This window comes from Leopardus geoffroyi, chromosome D2, assembly GCF_018350155.1.
Source record: "Leopardus geoffroyi isolate Oge1 chromosome D2, O.geoffroyi_Oge1_pat1.0, whole genome shotgun sequence".
NCBI lineage: Eukaryota > Metazoa > Chordata > Mammalia > Carnivora > Felidae > Leopardus > Leopardus geoffroyi.
The window spans coordinates 60017338-60040047 of record NC_059334.1 but is presented as its reverse complement, the minus strand read 5'-3'; the positions used below and the strand labels follow the sequence as shown (position 1 = coordinate 60040047).

Below are 22710 nucleotides of genomic sequence, written 5' to 3'. Positions count from 1 at the left end.
TAGGGTTTGAATCAAACCGGAGCTCTAGCCATGACCTGGCCTGCTCCTCCCTCCATCATTTATGCCAGTATTGCAATGGGCCCAAGAGCAGGACTTAAATGATGAAGGCCACAGGGACATAGATAACCGACTCTTGCAGGTACCTGGGTGTCTGAGCTCTGGAGAGGCAGGGGGTCAGGGAATAGGCAGATGAACACTGGCCTGAGAGAAGGTGAACAAGATTCAAGTGGCTCTTGTCATTGAACTGAAGGGACCCTGGGAAAGACATGTCACCCCTCTTTCCTGAATATCCCCCAAAGCTAGTTTGGCACTTCATCATATACAGTCTTGTAGTCTGGGCTGCTGTGTGTGACTCCAGATCGCTAGACAGCAGGGCCCACGCTACACTTCCACTTCCCCAGCACTCTAAATAGGATGTGTGTGTATGCGGAGAGGGAGGCAGCTGAGAGAAATGCATATGGTAAAGCGTACACACACACACTTACAAAGACTATCAGGCTTCGTTTAAAAACACCGTACCCTCATTCTGTCCTGAGGGATTAATAGCCCCATTTTATAGATGGAAAAAACGGGCTCTAAGAGGTTAAGTAACTGGCCTTGAAATTCACTGTTGTGTTTACAGAGAGGAGAATCTGTACCGGAAAAACCTGAGAAGAGAGATACAGGGTAAACCTGAAGGGGAATTATCAAAGGCAGAAACATGCACAGACGTATACTGGAGGAGCAGGCAGAAGGGAAGGGGTGTGAAAGAGAAAAGTGAGTTTGATGTGATGAGATGGGAGGGCTCCTAGTGGGAACTAGAAAGGAAAAGTCAGCAAATAGTTCCAGAAAGACCACAGAAGAAAATCCTGATAGATTAAGGAAGTCCACGCTGGGAAGTCCAGGAAAGCCATGGCTAAGAAAAATCAATCTGCAGTCCTGTGGGCAAGTGGGTTGGGGGTGACAGTGGAGGGAAGGCAGGAAGGCTGCTAGCCCCATCGTACCAGACAGGAGACAAATGAAACTGCAGGGGCCCAGTGGGCTAAGAGACGCAGCTCATGTTCTCACAGAACTCACAGCGCTGACTTCAGGTACCTGTGCAGCTGTAGTGATGTGGTGGCAAGTTTAGCATCCCACTTGCCTACACTGTGAGGCAAGCCTTTCTCCTCCAAGGCGTACGATGGCAGACTCAGAACCTCACACATTCCAAATGAACAAAATGTGTAAATTACAATGCGGAGTTCCAGCATGGCACTTGCAAGACAGTAGTTGAGCAGTGTATCTCTGATAATATAGATTTAGATCACAATCCATTTCTCTCTGCTGTCCTTCCACTTCAATCTCTGAACCTAATGAAACGATCAGATGTCATGACAATTAATGGAACTTTCTATGAGAAGCCCCTTTGATGGACCATGCTCTTCTCTGCAATCAAGCTGATAAAATATGTATGAGGGGAATACCGACAGTGGAGGCGACTCAAAATCAAAGCAAGAAACGAACCCTAATCTAGCCATGGATCTGTGTCCTGGGACACAGGCAGGGCATTCTTTGAGCAGGTCGTTAGTCATCCTTAAAGTCACTAACCCCAGCTGCTTCACAGGGTGGCTGTGAGAGGACCCCATCTGAAAACCTTCTGTTGTACTTCACAAGCACGGAACATAAAACGTGCTTTTGTTTTTGCTAGACTATTCTCCCCAACTCCGCTGTAAGAAAGTGGCTGTTGTCCTCAGCCACCTACACACCAGTGTTTGCTCCAGGCTTCGCACAGAGCAGTTACTCACTGTAGCAGGGATCCTAGGTGAAGGGGGTAGGTATGAACTCCTGAAACTTGAGCAGAGGTTCCCTGAGGCAAAGAACTCTGGCCTAGTCAAGTTGTCCTGCTTCCTGTTCACTGTGGCAGCATTTCTGTTCCTGCTTTGCCATCTCCACCTCTGGTTTGCCCAGCACTCTCCCTTTGGGTGGCGTGATCTTTACTTTGGCCATATGTATAGCTGAGGTGCTTCTTCGGTAGGGACTGTCACCAGGGCACCAATGCTGTAGTCTCACTGTTCCACTGTGCCTCAGAAGCCTGTTTTGCCTGTTAAGTTTTCCTCCCCAGCCAGTCGTCTTGGAGTCAGACCCAAAGCTGGGCCTTCTGGTTTGCCCTCTCTTGACTCCGGCCTGGGGAATGGTTAGCAAGGAAAAGGGAGTGTCAGGACATGTCCACAAATGCTGGAAAATCACCAACCACCACCCCTTCTCAGTATTAGCATGCTGAGTCCTAAAAAACGTCAAACTTACATATATATATATATATATATATATATATATATATATATATATATATATATATATATATATATTTTCTTTTTTAACCAGTAGAGGCAGAGCTGGACAGAGAAGCCTCTGAAGCTGTCAGAAGGCATAGAGCACACCCACACTACAATTTTAATATCTGGTTTGCTTAGATGTCAGTGAACTGCACCCCCGCTCCCACCAAGTGCCTTAAGTTCAATTTTAGCTGTCATTTGAGAAGAGCTTTGAATTGGAGCTAAATAATAACACTTAGCATATATGTCAGGCACCTTGCTAAGAACTTTTCATGGATTAGTTCACTTAATCCTCACAAGTTCTGAGATAGACATCATTATTATTCCTTTTAACAGATGAAGAAATGAAGGTTCAGACAAGTTAAGTAACTTGACAAAGATCAAGGGTTTGGCATGGTCAGTCTGGGATCTGACGTCAGGACTAAGGTCAAGGTCAAGGCTCTTAACTTGCACAAGGCTGTATTGCCTGTCTCTCTGTACTTCAGGCAGCACCTATGCTTCCACCTGGCTGTCACTCCCCCCACCTCTAAAATGCTCACAAGTGGTCTCCTCCAAACCAGCCTGTCAGAAGACAGAAATACTGGTATGGTTCTGGAAACTGAGGCCTCTGGTAACCCTTCTATAAGCTCATTAACAGTTTCTCCTGTGAGTTGTCGTCAACCTGTGTCTCCCCTCAGCTGGCATACCCACAACCGTATCTGCCTGGCAGGTTGGAGGTGGTCCCGAGCCCTGCCTCTGCATTGTATGGCTTCTCCTTTCTTTGCCCTGGGCTCTAGAACAAGGGAGCCAGGCCAATGGTATTCCTTTCCGGTCCACTTTGCTGAGCACCAAAGTATTTTCACCTGGATACCAGAAGGGTAAGTCAGGAGAGCTCTGTGTTGTTCGCCACTGAATCCTCAAGAGTGCCTAGCATGTAGCAGGTATGCAATAGTTGTTGATGAACCTAGTGAATGGGGTAATGGAAGAATGAGATTACTGAATTGCTGACTGCCAAGTATGCAGCAGATTATTATATGGGTTATGTAAAAGTGAACTGTGTGCTACTATAGCTTTATGTTTTCCAGAAATAGGAGACATCAAGCTAAAAGACAGACCGAAGAATCCAAAGCAAGAGGGGAAAAAAATTCAGTTTAAAAATTAGGGGATGGGGCAGGGGAAGAAACAGCACATTCCAGAGACTTCACCATTCCCCACTCCCAAACAAATTATTACCAAACACATGTTCAAACTGAGAAAAAGCATTTTTAATAACACACACATACATTCATGGGACTTTAAACAAGATGTAGTAAAAAAAATCTTTAAAAAAAAAAAAAAAGGAAAGAGGAAAAGAAATCTGCATTTACTTTTGAACTGCCTAAGAGCTGGTGGATTAACTCACTGACAGGACTGCCCAGGGAAAACAAATGCACAGATAATGAGGTGCACCAACACCGTTAATGAGTAAGAAATAACAACCACGGTTCATGCTCTACATGCCCAGCCACCGGTACCCTAATCTTGCCTCCTTAGAGACAGACCAGGACAGTCCCTTCCCTAATTTTCCAACTCAGTCACTTGTTAATGGGTCACCTCTTAAATTTTTTATTTTTAAATTTAAAAATTACCCTTGGTTTAAAGACTCCACACATTATTACTGGCCAGTCCCCACCAACTATACTTGTTTTGATAGAAATAAAAATGCAAATGCTCTAACTGAGCCTGGATGACAACACATCTTTCTCTCTCTTTTACATCTGGGGAGATTTTTGTGAAGTCAAAAGCAAGCTATTATTTGTACTGCAAAACAAAACCAAACGCCAACCTTCTGAAAGGTGACAAAGGCACCACTGCCATCAGGAGATAGGAAATGTACAAATGCTGTTACTTTACTGCTACATAGATGCGTTTTGTGCACAGAGAGCCTCTTCACTTAACATGATATAACGAATAGAATTATTATTTTCTGATAATGAGAAACAGTTTAGAAAAGGCAAACAGTTACACACAAAAGCATAAACACTTACAAGTACCTTAATTTTTAGCTTGCAAGAAGGGTAATAAGTTTGACATACATATCCAGAAAATTAGACAAGATTATTTTTGGCACAGTAATATTGCCAAACACACCACCACTCAGTGCAAGCTTTGTTTGCCAAGTCCCAAAAGTGGCCTGACATTCTCTGTGCAATGAACATTTTCTCCCCCGCTACCATCCCATTCGCTGGGCAACAACAGCAGGAGGGAGACAAAACATGGGGACTCAAGAGGGAGAAGGATAATCCTTGATTTGGGAGAAAAGTCATGGGCTACTTGTGCTAGAAGAGAATTACAGGATTTGTATGAGAACCCAATGCAAATACTGACTGGAGTATGACCTGGAGATGGAGATATCTAACCAGAGTCATAAATACAAGGGCCCAAACCGATGTCTGGCCATTTTTAAAGGGACAGATGAAGTCTTTTTCTCTAATGAAGAAAGGCAATTAAAAATAGAGACTTTTCTTATTGGAACTGCTAAATAAAAATGTATCAAAGTGGTTTTAAATTTGATGAGCAGTTATCTGTTGAAACTGCGATACAAAAGGGTCACTTAAAAAAAAAACCTGAATAACCCACTTGTCCCCCCGTCAATGTACACGATTAGAAAATATTTACACACTGTAATTACAAGCAATATAAGCAGTATTTTATACTTTGAGATTTTGTACACTTTACACAATGCAAAATGAGAAAAATATGAACACTTATAAAATTACACACAAATGATGTATCTACAAAGTATTAAATTACAAAGAGTGAAAGCCCCCATTGTTGGGCAGATAGATGCCAGAGTTTCAAGCTTCTGTCAAATAGAACTCTTTGTATCTATCTCATTAACCATAAGTGGCATTTTCTAATAATACCCTTGAGAGGTAGTATCAAGATAATAATATTCTTACCAGTAAACTCAACACAGAATAAAACTTTTGTTGGTCTGACTCTTGGAGCCTCATTCAGCTGGGGTTCTTGGGAACTGGATTTACTAAGTCTTCCTATAAAATCTCTAACTGCTCAATGCCTGACATGGGCTCAAAAGTTATTTATACTATTGTAAATGATAAATTTAAGATAAAATGCTTTTTTCTCCTAAGCCTCAATTTAAAGGTAGAAAGCTATTTTTTCAAAATTTATTTTCTCCCCTCTCAAATCATAAACGCTCAGTCCAATTCCCTTCCTCTCCATCGTCCTTCCCCCACCACAACTGGAGACATGAGAATGCTCAGGAAAGCAGTGTCATCCAAGTCAACATTGAAAGAAAAAAGTTGGCATTTTCATTCAAGAAACAAACCGTCCTAAAAGGACAATCAACAAAAGAATTTTTCAGTTAGCTAGTAAGAGTCTATTACTACCAAAGGCTTCAAAGGGCCCTTGGGCTAAGATCAGCATGTGCACTTCTACTAACCCTCCACCATTTAAACCAAAGGATGGCTTTCCAGTGTTTAAGAATTTAGAGCAGCTGTGGTTTTCAAGTGCAACAACTTTAAAATACAAGCACACACACACGTGTGCAATATTCCAAAGAATAAACTCCATCCAGGTCTCTACCAAGCTTATATACTCATGAAAGTAAGGTTTTGGGAAACTTGTCCAGATCGTTAAGCTTCTATAATATAGACTTCTGTAATATGGCTAACCAAGGGCCAGAATTCTAAGATTTAACCAAGAATCTAAGATTTAACCAGTATTTAAAAAATATATATACACTTAAAAGGAATCCAAAACAAACGGCATATGAATGTTTTGGCATAAAAACGGAGATACTATTTTATAGCTTAACTTCTTCCCCTTAAGGAGCATCTAACACTATACCAAATTTCTGTTTCTCAACTCTTTAAATGTATTTTAAAAACCTAACAGATTTATAATCTTGAATACTGAAGGAAAATGTATGGATTGAAATCTCCCTGTGGTTTATAGGAGTTACAGAAAAGATTTATCCTTTTTGTTATTAAACTCAGTTCTAAGATTTCTTTTTGAGTCCTAAAATAACCAAGAGAAAATTAAACTCAACTGGAACTTGGTCTTGATTTCCATGTCCAACTGCTCAAGTTGGTCCAAACCCTTTCCTACATATCTCCTGTGATTATCCAAGTGCCATAAATACAATCCAAAAAAAAAAAAAAAAAAAAAAAGGATAACTGGCTTACAATTTAACAAGAGCAGTTTAATAGGGGCAGATTCGACATGCAACTATTAGCTGCTTCTACCCCTCCCCTCTTGTTATAGGATTCTGCTTTTAAAAGGCCAGTTGCCTTAAAATTAAGCAGATCACGTTTCATATCTGCTTCAGAAATGGCAATTTCTTCATTACCAGCTTCATACTAGACTTTCAAGTGGCACATTGCAGCGCATTTTCTAAGCATTCCACTGGAGTTTGTAGTATTCTTTCTACTCCTCTAGGAAAAACTCTTATTGAATTTCTCTTGGTTCATATTTTTGCTGCTTCAACTCCTGTTAAGAATCTGGTACCCAGAAGTCATGAAGCTGCCCCTAGAAAAGGGAAGGGGTGGGGGGAAAACAGGACAAAGTGAAGTCAGATTATGAATTAATCCTTATAAAACTAACCATCAAACAGGCTTTTGATAAAAAAAAAACAGTAACATCTTTATATTGTATATTTCTCTGAAAATTTATAGTAATCAATTTTCACATTTTGTGGTCTAACTTTAAATTAAAAAAAGTATAAAATAAAAGCAAGATGTTTTCCTCACCAACACCTATGTGGAGAATCACATTTGAGAAGATTAAGTAAAATGTTAGGCTGACTAATATAAAAGTTTTGGTATTAAATTCTTTTGTTTTAATTCCACATTAGCAAAGATGGCCAGCCTAAAATCTTTCGCGATTAGAAACCAAAACAACAACAACAAAACATTCATCAGCTTAAGATTTCTCAAAGGTTTCTTCTCTAACAGAGCATGCGTATCTTATGAAGGGCAACTACAGCAAAATAGTTAAAATACAAAATACAGAGATTACTTTTCTTTTTAAAAAAAAAATTTTTTTAAACATTTATTTATTTTTGAGACAGAGAGAGACAGAGCGTGAACGGGGGGAGGGCCAGAGAGAGAGGGAGACAGAGAATCTGAAGCAGGCTCCAGGCTCTGAGCTGTCAGAACAGAGCCTGATGCGGGGCTCGAACTCACAGACTGTGAGATCGTGACCTGAGCAAAGTCGGACGCTCAACCGACTGAGCCACCCAGGCGCCCCCAGAGATTACTTTTCTTAATTAATCTTCACTGTTCCTGTTGCTTTGATATAAAATATAAACAACTGCTAGGTCCTAGCTACTGAAATTATGGTCCCTGGACCAGAAGCACTGCCATCTATCTGAGAACCTGTGAGAAACGCAGCATCTCTCAGGTCCTACTCCACACCTATCAAGTCAAAATCTGCATTTCAGCAAGTTGATGCCTGTGCATATTAGAATTTGAGAAATCACATTTTTATTTATTTTTAACATATTAAAAAAATGTTTATTTTGAAAGAGGGAGAAAGCACGTGCGCACAAGTGGGTCAGGGGCAAAGAGAGACAGAGGGAGAGAGAAAATCTTAAGCAGGCTCTGTGCTATCAGCGCAGAGCTCCTAGCGGGGCTTGATTCCTCAAACCATGAGATCATGACTGGAGCTGAAATCAAGAGTTGGATGTTCAACCAATTGAGCCACCCAGGTGCTCCGAGAAGCATCATTTTAGACAACAACGTATCAGTTAGTTTGTATGTAAAAGGCAAATTTATAGTATGGCAAATTTAATACCAGGTGCTTATGCCCCTCTTAAGCAAAGTCCCCTTAGATATGACACTAAAAGTGTAAGTAACAAAAGGAAAAATAATAAAACTGGACCTCATCACAGTTAAAAAACTTTTGTTCTAACAAGTGATACCATCAAGGCAATGAAAAGACAACACACAGAACTGGTGAATATATTTGCAAATTATATACTTAACAAGGGATTTGTCTTTGGAACAAATGGAGAATTCTTTTTCTTTTTTTTTGAATTTTTAAGTCTATTTATTTTTGAGGGAGACAGAGACAGCGTGAGCAGGGGAGGGGCAGAGAGAGAGAAGAACGAGAGAAAATCCCAAGCAGGCTCTGCACTGTCAGCGCAGAGCCCGATGCGGAGCTCGGACTCACAAAACTGTGAGATCATGACCTAAGCTGAAACTGAGAGTCGGAAGCTTAACCAACTGAGCCACCCAGGCACCCCCAATTTTTTTTAAGTTTATTTATTTATTTTGAGAAAGAGAGAATGAGCTGGGAGAGGGGCAGAGAGAAAGGATCCCAAGCAGTTTGAACAATTCAAACTCATGAACTATGAGATCATGACCTGAGCCGAAATCAAGAGTTGGATGCTTAACTGATTGAACCACCCAGGTGCCCCAAAAACAGATGGAGAATTCTTACAATTCAATAATAAAAAGATAAAAACCCAATTAAAAAACAAAAGATTTCAACAGACATTTCTCCAAGGAAGCTACATGAATGGACAACAAGCATACGAAATGTGAATCAAAACCACAAGGAGATTCTACTGTTTAACACCTTACTATGGCTATAATAAAAAACAACAGATAATAACAAGTGCCAGCACGAAAGCGGAGAACTTAGAAACCTCATACATTCTGGTAGCAATGTAAAATGGTGCACTCGGAAAACAGTCCGGCAATTCCTCAGAGCATTTAACACAGAATTACCATATGACTCAGCAACTACACTTCCAGGTATACACCCCAAATCTTTTCATTTGAAAACATGTTTACAAAAACCTGTGTAAAGTTATTCATGGAAGTATTATTCAGAATAGCCAGGAAGTGGAAACAACTCAAATGTTCATCTAAAAAGTGGATAAATCAAATGAGATATATCCATACAATGGAATATTATTTGGCAATAGATGGGACATATGTGGTAGCTGGATTCACCTAACAGGTTGTGAAAGAAGCCAGTCATAAAAGACCACCCAGTATATCATTTCACATCCATGAGATGTGAAGAATAGGCAAATCTATACAGACATAAAGAGCAGTGGTTGTCTTAAGGCTTGGGAAGAGTTGGTAATAGAAATTCAGGTGGTTGGGGAATGGGCAGTGACTGCTAATGGGTTCTGGGATTTCTTTTTAGAGTAACAAAAATGTTTTAAAGTATATTAAAAATTTGGTAGTGATGGTTACACCACTCAGTACATATACTAAAGACCACTTTAAATGAGTGAAATGTATGATACGTGAATTTTATCTCAATAAAACTGTAAAGAAAAATGCTCCTGAAGAAATAACCCCCTTTTGATGCAATGTAACATTTTAAAATGGGCTCAATAGTCTCTGGAAATAAATTAATATAAAGCAAACAAAAACTAAAAAACATATACACACTACTATATGGGAGTTTTCAGTTTATCTTAAGATACCAAGAAGCAAGTGCTGTCATATTTTTTACGAACAGTATGAAGAAATGCCATTTAGCAAAACTACTAAAAATAAAATAAAATTGTTTAATAAAATGATACCTGAGTAGGCCGACAGTTCTGGATTATTTCCTGCCATTTTCCATGTATCCTGGCAACCAGGTCTTTTACCTTAAAACATCAAAAAGGGGAAAAGGGATCAGATCAAAACATTCTTAACTAAAATCAATTTAATGTTTTATACAAATTATCTGATAGTTATGACAGGCCCACACCCAACAATTCAACTTAATTGAGAAAATAAACTACTCATCTTCTGGCTTTCAAATCATAGTGATTAATAATAAGACTTTTCTTGATCACCATAATCTAAATTACTGAATGCTTAAGACTCTATTCTCCCATTAGTTACCAAAGATCATCCAGAGAAAAACATTCCCTGCCTTCAAGACACTTATATTTTCAACATGCTGGCTTTTGAACACCCACATAGAGAAGCTGAAGTGTGGGCTTTGTTATAGGCCCGAAGACTTTGGCTGTTCCCTGCCTTTCCAACTTCTATTTGAAAGACTTGAGGCCACAAAAATGGTTGTCATTTGCTCCTTTCCACATACTGGAACATCCAAGATTCACTGTTACGTCTCTCTAGGTATCTGCAAAGTACTATGAATCTTATTATATTTTTTAACATTTTTTTCACGTTTATTCATTTTTGAGAGAGAAAGACAAAGGACAAGTGGGGGAGGGGAAGAGAGAGAGAGGGAAACACAGAATACGAAGCAGGTTCCAGGCTCCAAGCTGTCAGCAAGAGCCCAATGCGGGGCTTGGACCCACATCGAGGTAACTGACTGAGCCACCCAGGCACCCCTATTATTATTTTTTAAATGTTCATTCATTTTTGAGAGACAGAAAGAGACAGAGAGAGCGCACGCGAGTGCGTTCCAGCATGCCCCAGTGGGGGAGGGGCAGTGAGGATCTGAAGCAGGTTCTGTGTTGATAGTAGACAGCCTGATGTGAGGCTCGAACTGACAAATCATGAGATCATGACCTGAGCCAAGCTGAAGTCGGATACTTAACCAACTGAGCCACCCAGGCGTCGCTATGAATCCTCTTTAAGTACCAAGTATATTCCTGCATTTGAAGGTTTAGTAAGACTGTCTGATAGTCAAACTTTTCAACCACTCTAGAGATACTCAATAAGCTCTTAAACATAATTGCTTGAGAAAAATGTTTTCAACAGGTGAGGAATTTTATAGCTGCTTTAAGGTCTGTTTCCCCCCACTTCCCCTTTAGAGTTCGGCAGATTCAGTTTCTCCAAAACAATCACCTTTTCTACTACGGGCTGTGAAGAGGCAACTTCTCAGCAGAACCATCCTCTGAAGCAATTTCCATACATCTCTGTGCTCTCTCCACTCTTAAGTAAGAGAAGCCCTGGCACCAGTCTATCCTGACCCTTGGCTTTAAGAAACAGAAAACTTGGGTGGTCCTCTTTCCTCTTTCGGCATATCTGTCAGCAACAGCCACTACCACCAAGTTCTACGGGCCAGTAACTCGAGTCAATGTTCAAAAGCATGTGCTTCTCTGAAACTATGGTTTCCACTCTAAGGCAAAGAGCTATCCCCTACATATTTCTGAAAATCTGCAATCTGATACAACTTCATTAGCTGCTCATCTTTGTATTTAACTTAAATCTACTAAAATAAATACACATACCGAATCCAAACAGGCATTGTTGAAATGGTTAAACCTTACAGCTAATTAATGTAAGATATAAAGTTACAAAGCTGAAACTTCGCATTTAATGATTTATCTAAACACAGTGGCAAAAAAAACCCCACAGCTTTACATTACAAATGCTAAAAGGTGATTTGGAATAAAAAAAAATCCTTAGAAGAAAAAGCTTTAAAAAAAAGTATTACTTATTTTTGTTTTGGAAAAAACCGTCAAATCATTTTATTAATACTAAAGTTGCTTTCCTAACTCCATTATCATATTCTGCTTTTCTAGTGTCTTTGAATATACTAAATTTTTGAGAAAAAAGTTTATTACCAAGCTTACTGAACCTTTTCCATCCTAGAGCTCAGACTGGGTGATGTAGAACTGAGAAATCTGAAGAATCCTTTTTAATATATCCTCTAATGGAGCATTCAAAGAATAACAGCTAACCTATTTCTTCTCTATGAACAAAAGTTTTCAACCATCACAAAACTTTATGACCACTTTTAAAATTTATATATTTATTTAAACAATGCTTTTAACCCTTGAAACTCACTTAAGCATAAAAGTCTTAATTTGTACAATAGGACAAAAGCTAATAAATTTCATTAGAACTGAAGAATTTTCTCCTTAGCTGTCAGGAGCTTTAGAATAGAGAGTATAGTAAAATGAAAAATGTATTTGTTTCCAGATTTTTTTTCCTTTTCCTTTTATTTTTTGAAGTAATCTCTACACTTGGGACACCTGCGTAGCTCAGTCAGTGAAGCATCTGACTCTTGATTTTGGCTCAGGTCATGATATTGCCATTCATGAGTTTGAGCCCCTTGTTGGGTTTTGCTTGGGATCCTCTTTTCCTTTCTCCCTGCCCCTCCCCTGCTTTCTCTCTCTCAAAAACAAACTTAAAAAAAAAAAAAGTAACCTTAACACTCATTGTGGGGCTCAAACTCACGACCCCGAGATTAAGAGTTGCATTGCTCTATGGACTGAGCCAGCCAGGCGCCCTTCCTTTCATTTTTAATCTAGTTAGAAGTACTTAGTAGAAGCTTCTACTGACTTCTGTTATTAAAAGAGAAAGTCATATTTCCCATCTTATGTGTACTTTTTTTTTTAAAGAGAGGCTTATATGTTTCTTTTCCTTAAATATTAACATAATCAAGGTTCAACAACAAAACCTAACAATTCTTTGAAAACCACACTTACCTTAGTTCTATAAAACAGTCTTGCATCTTCCCTAATGTCACACTTAACATGCTTTTCCAAAGCCCCACAGAGATGCACGAAGTGTTTCTGTGCAAAACAAGCATGAGGAATGAAAACAAGTCTGAAGCATTGTAAATTAACAAAGAGATTATGCCGTTAGAACAAAAACCATTTAAAAATCTGTCATTAACTAGTTAGTGACTTTTGATGTTAACCATCCAACTTAATAGCAGTCGTATCAGTGAAAATAGTAACTGCCACAACAGTAAGACTGTCAAGGTTTACTCCAAGTTGACATAAAAATATACACAAAAATGAAAGTTGTTTTGCTGTATATTAAGCTACACTAATGAAAAATTAATGCTAGAGCTCAGACTATGAAGTAATAATGCTCAGAAATTTAGAGTCCTTTTTTTCTAACACATTCTGTAATTGAATATTCAAATAACAGCTAACTTACTTTTTCTCTATGAACAATACAAGCTTTAAAAGTACTTTTTTGAAAAATTAAGTGTCTTAAGTTTTAGAAGTGTATAGGCCAAAAGAGTCATTGTCATATATACACTAAAGTTGAATATACTAAGGTGAGAATGTAAATGGACACTTTTGGAAGGGAAATATAATAACCACTATCTTATAATAATTAAAATTTGAAAAATTTACAACCTTTGATCTAGCAATTCTAATTCTAGTAATTTATCCTATAGAAATGCTTATATAGGTTGGTAGAGATCTATAAATAAGCATGTTCACGTTAGTACTGGTATAATCACAAAGAGTATAATGTTCATCAAAAAGCTTTTGAAGTACTACCGTTATCAGACAGAAGTGCTAATATCTTAAGGCAAAAAAAAGTAAGTTGCAAATATGAATAGTATGACTCCATTTTTTGTTAAGTATATGCACAAATTATGGAGAAATTTATAGGAGGGCACTGGATTATAGGAGTCTTTCACTTTTTACCTTACATAGTTTTAAAACAGTTGAATTTTTTAACAGTAATCACTGCTTCTAATCAGAAAAAAATAATTTAAAAAAATGTGAAGACCATGTAAGAACAATATAGATACATGACAATAGATTCCAACCAGGAGGGGAAACATAATTCTATGTACAATAATGTTTATAAAAATACATGAACCAATCACTGCACAAAGAAGGAAACCATGAACAAAATGAAAAGGCAATCTACTGACTCGAATAAGATATTTGCAAAGGATATATCTGATAAGGGGTTAGTATTCAAAATATAAAAACACTGAGAAATAATCCAATTAAAAATGTGCTGAATACCTAAAAAGGCATTTTTCCAAAGACGACATACAGCAAATAGGTACATGAAAAAATGCTGAGTATCATTAATTATCAAAGAAACGCAAATCAAAACCACAATGTGATATCACTTTACACCTGTCAAGAATGGCTAGAATCAAGACAAGAAAAAACAAGTGTTGGTGAGGATGTGGGGAAAAGGAACCCTCACATTGGCAAGAATGTGAAGTGGTGTGGCCACTGTGGAAAACAGTATGGAGGTTCCTCAAAAAATTAAATAGAAATACCATATAATTTAGTTATTCCATTACTGAGTGTTTACCAAAGAAAACAAAAACACTAATTTGTTGTCGGTTTTTTTTTTTGTTTTGTTTTTGTTTGTTTGTTTTGAGAGAGAGAGAGAGTGGATGCACAAGCAGAAGGGGAGAGGGAGGGAGGGAGGGAGGGAGGGAGGGAGAGAGAGAGAGAGAGAGAGAGAGAGAGAGAGAGAGAGAGAATATCCTAAGTAGGCTCCATGCCCAGCACGAAATCATGACCTGAGCTGAAATCAAGAGTTCGACACTTAATGACTAAGCCACTCAGGCACCCCCAAAAACACTAATGTGAGAAAAAAAATGAACTCCTACGTTTATTGCAGCATCATTTACAATAGCCAAGAATGGAAGCAACCCAAGTGTCCAGCAAGATGAATAAAGAAAATGTGATATATACACACAATGGAATAGTACTCAGCCATAAAAAAGAATGAGATATTGCCATCTGAGACAAATGGATGGACCTAGAGGGTATTATGCTAAGTGAAATAAATCATACAGAGAAAGACAAATGCTGTATGACTTCACTTATACATGAAACCTGAAAAACATAACAAATGGATAAAAAAAGCAGAAACAGACCTATAAATACAGTGAACAAACTGATGGTTGCCAGAGGTAGGAGGGGTGAGAAGATGGGCAAAATGGTTGAAGGGGAGCGGGAGATACAGGTTTCAAGTTACGGAATGAGTAAGTCATGGGGATAAAAGGCACAGCATAGGGAATATACTTAATGGTACCGTAATGGCGCTATATGGTGACAGATGGTAGCTACGCTTGTGGTGAGCACAGCATAATACATAAACCTGTCGAATCACTGCATCATACACCTGAAACTAATGCAACATTGTGTGTCTACTTAAAAAAAAACAAAAAACAAAACAAACAAACAACAAAAACCAAGAAAACCCCACATCAACCAGTCTCGTGTCCTTTTCACAATGCCTGGAAGGGGGACCTGCATAGCTCAGTTGGTTAAATATCTGACTTTTGCAGTTTGAGCCCCACCTTGGGCTCTCTGCTGTCAGCCTGGAGCCCACTTCAGAGTCTCTCCTAATCTCTGCACTTCCCCCACTCGCATGCGCTCTCTCTCCCTCTCCCAAAAATAAAAAAATAAACATTAAAGAAAGTAAATAAATATAAAACAGGTTGGAATACCTAGAGTATTCTCTAGGAGTACCTAGAGAAACATGAGGACTTAAACAAGAACTTTCTCCAGAAGTACAGATTACGGTAGTTTTGGAAGAACAGAATAATTCAAAATGAAAAGTTTAACGTGGGGGGATAATTAAGAAATGTGTATCTAAAGTAGCCTGACTTACTATCAGTTTAATTCTGAAGGCAAATATTATTTCTAAAGAAAAAGAAAGTGTAGCGGGAAAAGAGACTGGAAGAAACCAGCTTAGAGCTGGCCCATTTGGTGAGCTTGATTATCTTATTAATGTATTACATTGTTGTCAAGTTATGATGGTTAAATTACACTCCAATAAACAGAACTAGCACGTACTGAAAAAAATTCTTGTCAGTGATATGGTTGCAAAGCTACTATTACTTCCCTCTTTCCAGCGTACAATGGGATTTCTATAGCAAACTCAAAGTTAACTTTTACCAAGTTTTCTCCTATGTAAAGAACATTCATTCATTCCATCAATAGTGACACTTATGGAAAACAAAATAGCACTAAAAACTACCTACCCGTTGTCCAGAAGAGAAAGAATGAGAACAACTAACTTCACCAACTAAATGAAGAAGAATGTAGGTCAGATAATATGCCTGTTAGAGAAATAAATAAAACAAACACCCATGAATTTGCTAGCATAGATGTCAGCCCAGTTTACAAGTTAGGAGAGTTGCCCAGGAAGGATCAAGAATTTGCTAAAGTTAACTGAGCTGGTATATAGGGAAATGCCAACCATTTAGCCTAAGCTTCCTGACTCCTAAGTCAAGTGCGTTCCTTTTACCATCTCCTAACTGCCCTAGTAAAGGACTACAAAAAATACTCCCAGGATTAAATTACCAAAAACCATCCTATAACTTCAATTCTCAACTCTCAAGGATAGTGGAGTTTCATGACAACAAGAAGTAAAAAAATATCATTGTATCTGAGTCTCTAAATCAGTCTGTAGTTAAAAAGTTGGCATCAGTCATGCTCATATGTATTTTTTTGAAATGACCTAGCCCTGGATACCTGCTTTTCAAGCTCCAAATGAAGGCTATCATCAATAGTGCCATTTGGTTGTTCAGCCCTTTTCTTCAGGACCATTTTCTTCAACAAATCCGACGGTTTCATTTGCACAAGGTAGCGATGTAGGACTGATATCTATTAATAGAAAGAAGAGAAACTGAACAATATGAAGCAATGCAACTGCTCTTTCCCAGTCTACTTTTTTGTCAGTGATCCTCTGTTCATTTGGACTTCTCTAATTTTGCCCCTTTAGCTTTCTTTATAGTCCAGTGATAACGATTCTCCTTTACTTAAAAGTCCTCAATTGCTTAAAAGGGATTTTAAATTAAAAGGTTCAATACTTGTAATGGAGGATAAAAGCTGGAGGAGGAGACTAAATGGCATTACAACAGAGGCAAAAGGGAATGCTTTCTCTGTGAAATTATCTGAAAGTCAGCAAAGCTGAATCTCGCTGTGAAGAGAAGTCACTGAATTCTGAAAAGAATTCTCTTTTGATGGAAGTAGGTATCACTGAAAGGATTGAGAGCTATTTGCCTGGTGGCTCAGAAATGGTCCCCATATATCTGGAATCAAATCGACCAGAACTCTACTATCCCTTTCAATCTCTGTGTCCCTCTGCATCCTGTGCATACTTCTATCATTGTTCTTACTACAATGAACCACAACGGCTGGTTTATTTTGTTTCAACGTAGATTATGTTTTCAAGGGCAGAGTCTCTATCTAACTCATTTTTTCATCCCGAGGACCTGTAGAGAATAGAGTATCTTATACTGAATTGCAGTTCACACAAGAACACATCTAGATCAGATTATACATTGAGTTTTAAAATTCCAACTATGTGTAGGCCCTGTAGCCCCCTTAGTGCTATTAATGTTTGTAAAAAGCTTTCAGGGCCTCTCAGTGGAGCTTCCAGTGGACACGTTTAAACCCACTCACATATATATGATATATTCAGTACTGAACAAGTACTAGAGGACAACCATGTTTAAGCTCTACAACTTAAAGACTAGTATTAAAACAGGTACAAGATGCAATTAATGTACAGTGGTTCTGCAACTTCTAATCCTGTGACAAAACTGCTAATCTTGATAAGGTGAACTAAATAGTCCTATTTATATAGCACATTATGACTTTCCCAGGAGTGTCCACACATTAATTCATCTAATTGTCCACAACCATTCTATATGGTGTTGGGTATGGTATCATCTCCATGTAATGGATCTCATTAGGAAGTACCATTCTAAAGATTACATAAAGAGTGTTATGCCTGAGACTTGACATCTAACCCCTAGAACTTTTGACCTAAGAAAGAAACATCAATTTTCCCTGCACCTACCCCACTATCTTTCCCATTTGTAAAAAGAAAGCAGAAATATTATTTATACCTGAAGATTACTGGCATTAGGGATATCTTCATGTTTCTCATCCAAAAGCTTTGAAATAATCACTAGGCTGAGGCACTGTCTCAGTTGCCTGGAATTAGAATTCAAAAGTATTTAAAATGCATTTTAATCAACACTGCTTGAGAAGCAATGAGCCAAAAGTTGTTCCTCTAATTGGAAACATAGCTAATGTTTGAAGAGAAGGCAGTACAAGAATGTATAAACTTCAATAGAACAGTAAAATTTTCACGTAAAATATTTGTACGTAAAGTTAGAACTGTGTGAAACTCAGGCAAATCATTAAGAGCCTTTACCTTTGACCATGCTGATTTACTGAGAGAAAACCTATTTTATTGCCCGAATTTATTTTTACTAAAGCAAAAAAAAGAAAAAAAAGAAAAAAGCCAGTTCATTCATTTTCATATGTGCCATCTGTATCTGTATTGTTACAAGCTAAAATTTAAAAAAGAATATTATGGACTGCCTGTCTGGCTCCATTGCTAGAGCATGTGACTCTTAATCTCAGGGTGGTGAGTTCAAGCCCCACACTGGGCATGAAGCCTACTTAAAAAAAAAAATTCAAGAATATCATAAAATATTTTATTTTATGATAAATAAAATACATAAAATACATAATACATAAAATATTTGAAGTATTAGAGTCAGGCTGTCAATGCCCTTTCCCACAGTTGAATATGAAATAAAAGACTGATCTAACATTCAAAGGAATGATGAAAGGGAATAAAGAACCCAAAAGCATTCCATTAATATAAACATACATTTTTCTTCATGCTTAATTCTCAACTTTCAATACCTTCCACGAGATGTCCAGTTAGGGACCAGCTGTACCAACCACAGAAGGTTGTGGGGATGACTAGACAGTTCATTTATGGCCAGGCAGAGTTCAGGCACCTGAAAACAAAGAATAAGCAAGATTTTTCAAACAGGTCAGCGGAACCAACTTCTAACAGACCATCCACATCCTTTACTGCCTTAATGGAAGCATTATGACAAAAAGAGCACTCATTTTCAGAAATAGCATGGAGTCTAGAACCTGATAAAACACACACAGTACACGGATTTAGTTTTATTTTAAACTCTAGGACTGAACAGATACATTTAGCAGAATTTCACTTGGCTTTCAGGTTTTGTGCTATACCTCTACCTGTATCTAAACAGTCCTCTGGAAGAATTACAAATCTAAATCTAAACTGATCTAAATACAAATACCATCTTCTAAAGGTGTATAATGAGAGTTGCAGAAGATCACACGTTTCTGACCTGTGTGCTTTCTTGCATTTTAGGGATCCTCAACTATTTCACAGTATTTAAAGTCTAACAAAATTGCTTCAAAATAATCTCTGAGTGGGGGAGTAAAGTATGGGATGAGGGTAACAGATGAGACAAGGTTGATTATATCTTGTTAATTGTTCAAACTGCGTGATAGGTACTTAGGGGTTTATCATACTCATCTCTCTACTTTTGCACGTTTGAAATTTTCCACCAAAAAAGATTGAAAAATCTAATTTTTAAAAAGCTATCAAAAATTATACATGTTTACCCTCAATGTGGCTACAGATGTGCAACTAAAATTTTTATTATATGTGTGACTTTGCTTCATCATTTCATGTAGGGCTCTCCTTGAAGGTCACTTCAGAAAGGCCTTCCCTGACTGCCCTACCTGAAATAGCAGAGCCTCCCTGCCTTGCTATTCTCTATACCCATGTCCTGCTTTATTTTAATTTGTAGCCTTTATTACAACTTGACATGATATTATAATCTACATTTACTTTATTACCTAACCCTCTCACAAGCATAAAACTGCCATGAAGGCAAGGGCTTTAGGTTTTTCACAGCTGTACCTACATTACTGCTGAACCACAGTAAATCCCCAATAAATACTTTTTTTTGAATGTACGGCTGCAGTTTCAGAGAAGATTCAATTATCATAAATTTAAATACAGTTCCAGCAAAGAAGACCCCTTCTCAGTTTATTTTTCATCTGCCAAAGATCTTAATTGAGTTTAGAAACTATTAATTCTGTAGGCACTATGAAAGTCAAATTGTGATGCAGACAAAAAAACCAACGCTAAAACCAATAGAAAGGCTTTAAGTACAGTTACCTTTGTGTTCCAATCTCTAATGTTTTTCATCAGATTTATCAGGAGGCTCTGAAAGTCCACTAGAGGAATCTGTTTCAGCTGTTTTTCCAAACTCATTTTAAACAACATTAAAATAAGCAACATTATCTCACGATCCTGGTAACCTTCTGGATGTATAGATGTACACAAGCCTAGAAACTGTGACAGAAGTGTAGAGACAAAACAACTTAAGGAGATACATTTTACTTGAAGAGTTTAAATCTGAAAACTTTCTGACAAAAAATACAAAAGAGAAGTTACAGAAAACAAAACATCCAGATGTCTAGAAAAAAGAAGGCAAAAAGAAACATGCATGTTAATAGTTAAATTAGGACATAAGTATTTTCTTCTCTAATTTTCATTTTTCAGATTTTTTTTAAATGGCTCAGTATCACTGCTTTGATTCAGCCACTAAAAAGATTTAACACTGTTATTCGTTTTTTGTTTTTTGTTTTCGGAGAGAGAGAGAGAGAGAGAGAGAAAGACAGAGAGAGAGAGAGCGCAAGTGAGCAGGAGCAAGCAGAGCCAGTAGGCATACATGCACATGTGCATGTCTGAGTGGGGAAAGGGGCAGAGGGAGGTGGAAAGGGGAGAGGAGGAGGGGAGGAGGGGAGTGGGGGAGAGGGGGAGAGAGGGAGAGACGGAGAGAGCATGCGAGCGAGGGCTAGCGAGGGAGCATCCTAAGCAGGCTCCATGCTCAGTGAGGAATCTGCCTTGGGACCCAGTCCCAGGACCCTGGTATCAGGACCTGAGCCAAAATCAAAAGTCATGCACTCAACTGACTGAGCCTCCCAGGTGACCCTATTATTAATTCTTAATCACTAAGTCATATGGTAAGTAGCAACTTTTATTTTCATACATCCTAACTCTAAAAAAATTGTTTCTAAAAAATACTGGTTTCTAAAAGCTTCTTGGTAAAGGTATTCCTAGAAATACATTAATTCTGTAACTTTGAGCTAAAGTTCCCTTTCACTCCTAATACTAAAACAAAAATAAAAACAGCAAAAACAATGTTTACTACAAAGATTACTGCTAAGAAATTCCAGAGATTGGAAATCACCTAGTAAAACACTAGTGATTTTTTTTTTTTTTTTAATTTTTTTTTTCAACGTTTATTTATTTTTGGGACAGAGAGAGACAGAGCATGAACGGGGGAGGGGCAGAGAGAGAGGGAGACACAGAATCGGAAACAGGCTCCAGGCTCTGAGCCATCAGCCCAGAGCCTGACGTGGGGCTTGAACTCACGGACCGCGAGATCGTGACCTGGCTGAAGTCGGACGCTTAACCGACTGCGCCACCCAGGCGCCCCTAGTGATTTTGTTTTAAAACAACTAACCACAAAACTAAATGGTTCCAGTTTTGTGCTAAAGACATTAAAAAGAGTTTTTCCCTACCTTAACCACATTTAAAATGTTGGTTTCAGGAAGAGTTGAAAAAATTGGCTTACAAGATGAATCTTCACTTCCTTTCCCTCCCAATGTCATCTGTGTTTCAGAACTATTGAAAAGTGAATAAAACAATGTGAAATTGGGCACAAAATAATTATTTTAAGAAATACTGAACAAAAACTAAGTTTTGTTTAGGCATAACTTATACACAATAAAAGGAACATATCCATTTTAAGTTGTGATCAATGTATATAGTAGCATAACCACCAACAGAATCAAGAAGTAGAACATTTTTCCATTACCCACAAAAGTCCCTTCATGCCAGATCCAAGTAACTTTACTATCTCCCATTTCAGTAAACACCAGTCTGATTTCCGTCTTTATGCATTAATTTTTCCTTGAAAAGCTACTTTTTATAAGGTAGTATCCTCACTGCTCTTGGTGTCAGAGAACTATGTAGAAGGTAGCTCTGGCTACGAAGAACTCATAATATTTAAAGACCTCATGAATAGAGAGCAAATATAAAGAAACAATTTTAAGCACCCCAATTCCGGTTGAGGTAATCGGTGAAGGTTCATGGAGGAGGAGACACATGAATTTGGCTTTCAAAAGTTATTTTACTTTTTAAGAAAAAATTTTTATATGTTTACTTATTTTGGGGGGGGGGAGGGGCAGAGAGAAAGTCAGACACAGAATCCGAAGCAGGCTGTAAGTAGGCTCTGAGCTGTCAGCACGGCTCATGCAGTGTTCGAATCCACGAACCATGAGATCGTGACCTGAGCTGAAGTCAGATGCTTAACCAACTGAGCTACTCAGGCGACCCCCTTGTTTACTTTTTTGAATAAATATCTTCATATGGTTAAAAAAAACCTCAAAAGGTATGAAGGTATGGTACGCTGTGCAGAACCACCCTTTCAGTCTAGACCTTCTGCCACCCATTTCCCTCCCCACAATCACTACCAGTTTTAACCCTTCCTTCCACGGGCATTTTATGTATACACAAATAAATATGAATATATGGCCCCCTTTAATATAAATGGTAGCATATACTATATACTCTGTTGTGCACTTTCACCTAATATATCTTACAGATACTTCCATAACTATAAGTGAAAAGCTTTCTTATCTCTTAAAGTCTCTGCTTGGTAGTCCTGTGTGCCTTCTTAGCTAGGTTTTAACCTCAGGAAAATTACTTAACCTCTCTGTGCCTGACTTGCCTGTAAAATGGGAGTGAAAATACTATCTAATCGCTGTAGTGACTATGAAATGAAGTACTATATGTTATGCCCTCAGAACTGCACCTGGCACATAGTAAGCAATATATAACTATTAGTACTTGTGTTGATTATAAACGTATCATGATTTATTTAATCTGTCTCCACACTGTCTTGCTCT

At 38.1% G+C, this 22710-nt stretch overlaps 1 protein-coding gene across 5 annotated transcripts in view; it reads right to left on the bottom strand.

Annotated features, from left to right (window-relative positions):
- Positions 1 to 583: 583 nt before the first annotated feature.
- The window catches only part of SLF2 (SMC5-SMC6 complex localization factor 2), a 48918-nt gene continuing 26791 nt past the window's right edge, over positions 584 to 22710 (bottom strand). For 4 of the 5 annotated variants that reach the window (XM_045438604.1, XM_045438605.1, XM_045438606.1 and 1 more), the window contains 9 exons: positions 21322 to 21424; positions 19910 to 20086; positions 18601 to 18698; positions 17790 to 17877; positions 16408 to 16539; positions 15915 to 15992; positions 12634 to 12720; positions 9820 to 9888; positions 3514 to 6803 (listed from right to left, as the gene is read on the bottom strand). In XM_045438604.1, the coding sequence (XP_045294560.1) occupies positions 6768 to 6803; positions 9820 to 9888; positions 12634 to 12720; positions 15915 to 15992; positions 16408 to 16539; positions 17790 to 17877; positions 18601 to 18698; positions 19910 to 20086; positions 21322 to 21424 (868 nt within the window). In that variant the 3' untranslated portion in view covers positions 3514 to 6767. Of the gene's footprint in view, positions 2143 to 3513; positions 6804 to 9819; positions 9889 to 12633; positions 12721 to 15914; positions 15993 to 16407; positions 16540 to 17789; positions 17878 to 18600; positions 18699 to 19909; positions 20087 to 21321; positions 21425 to 22710 lie in introns of those variants that run through there. The other variant, XR_006701653.1, reaches the window with a different exon arrangement.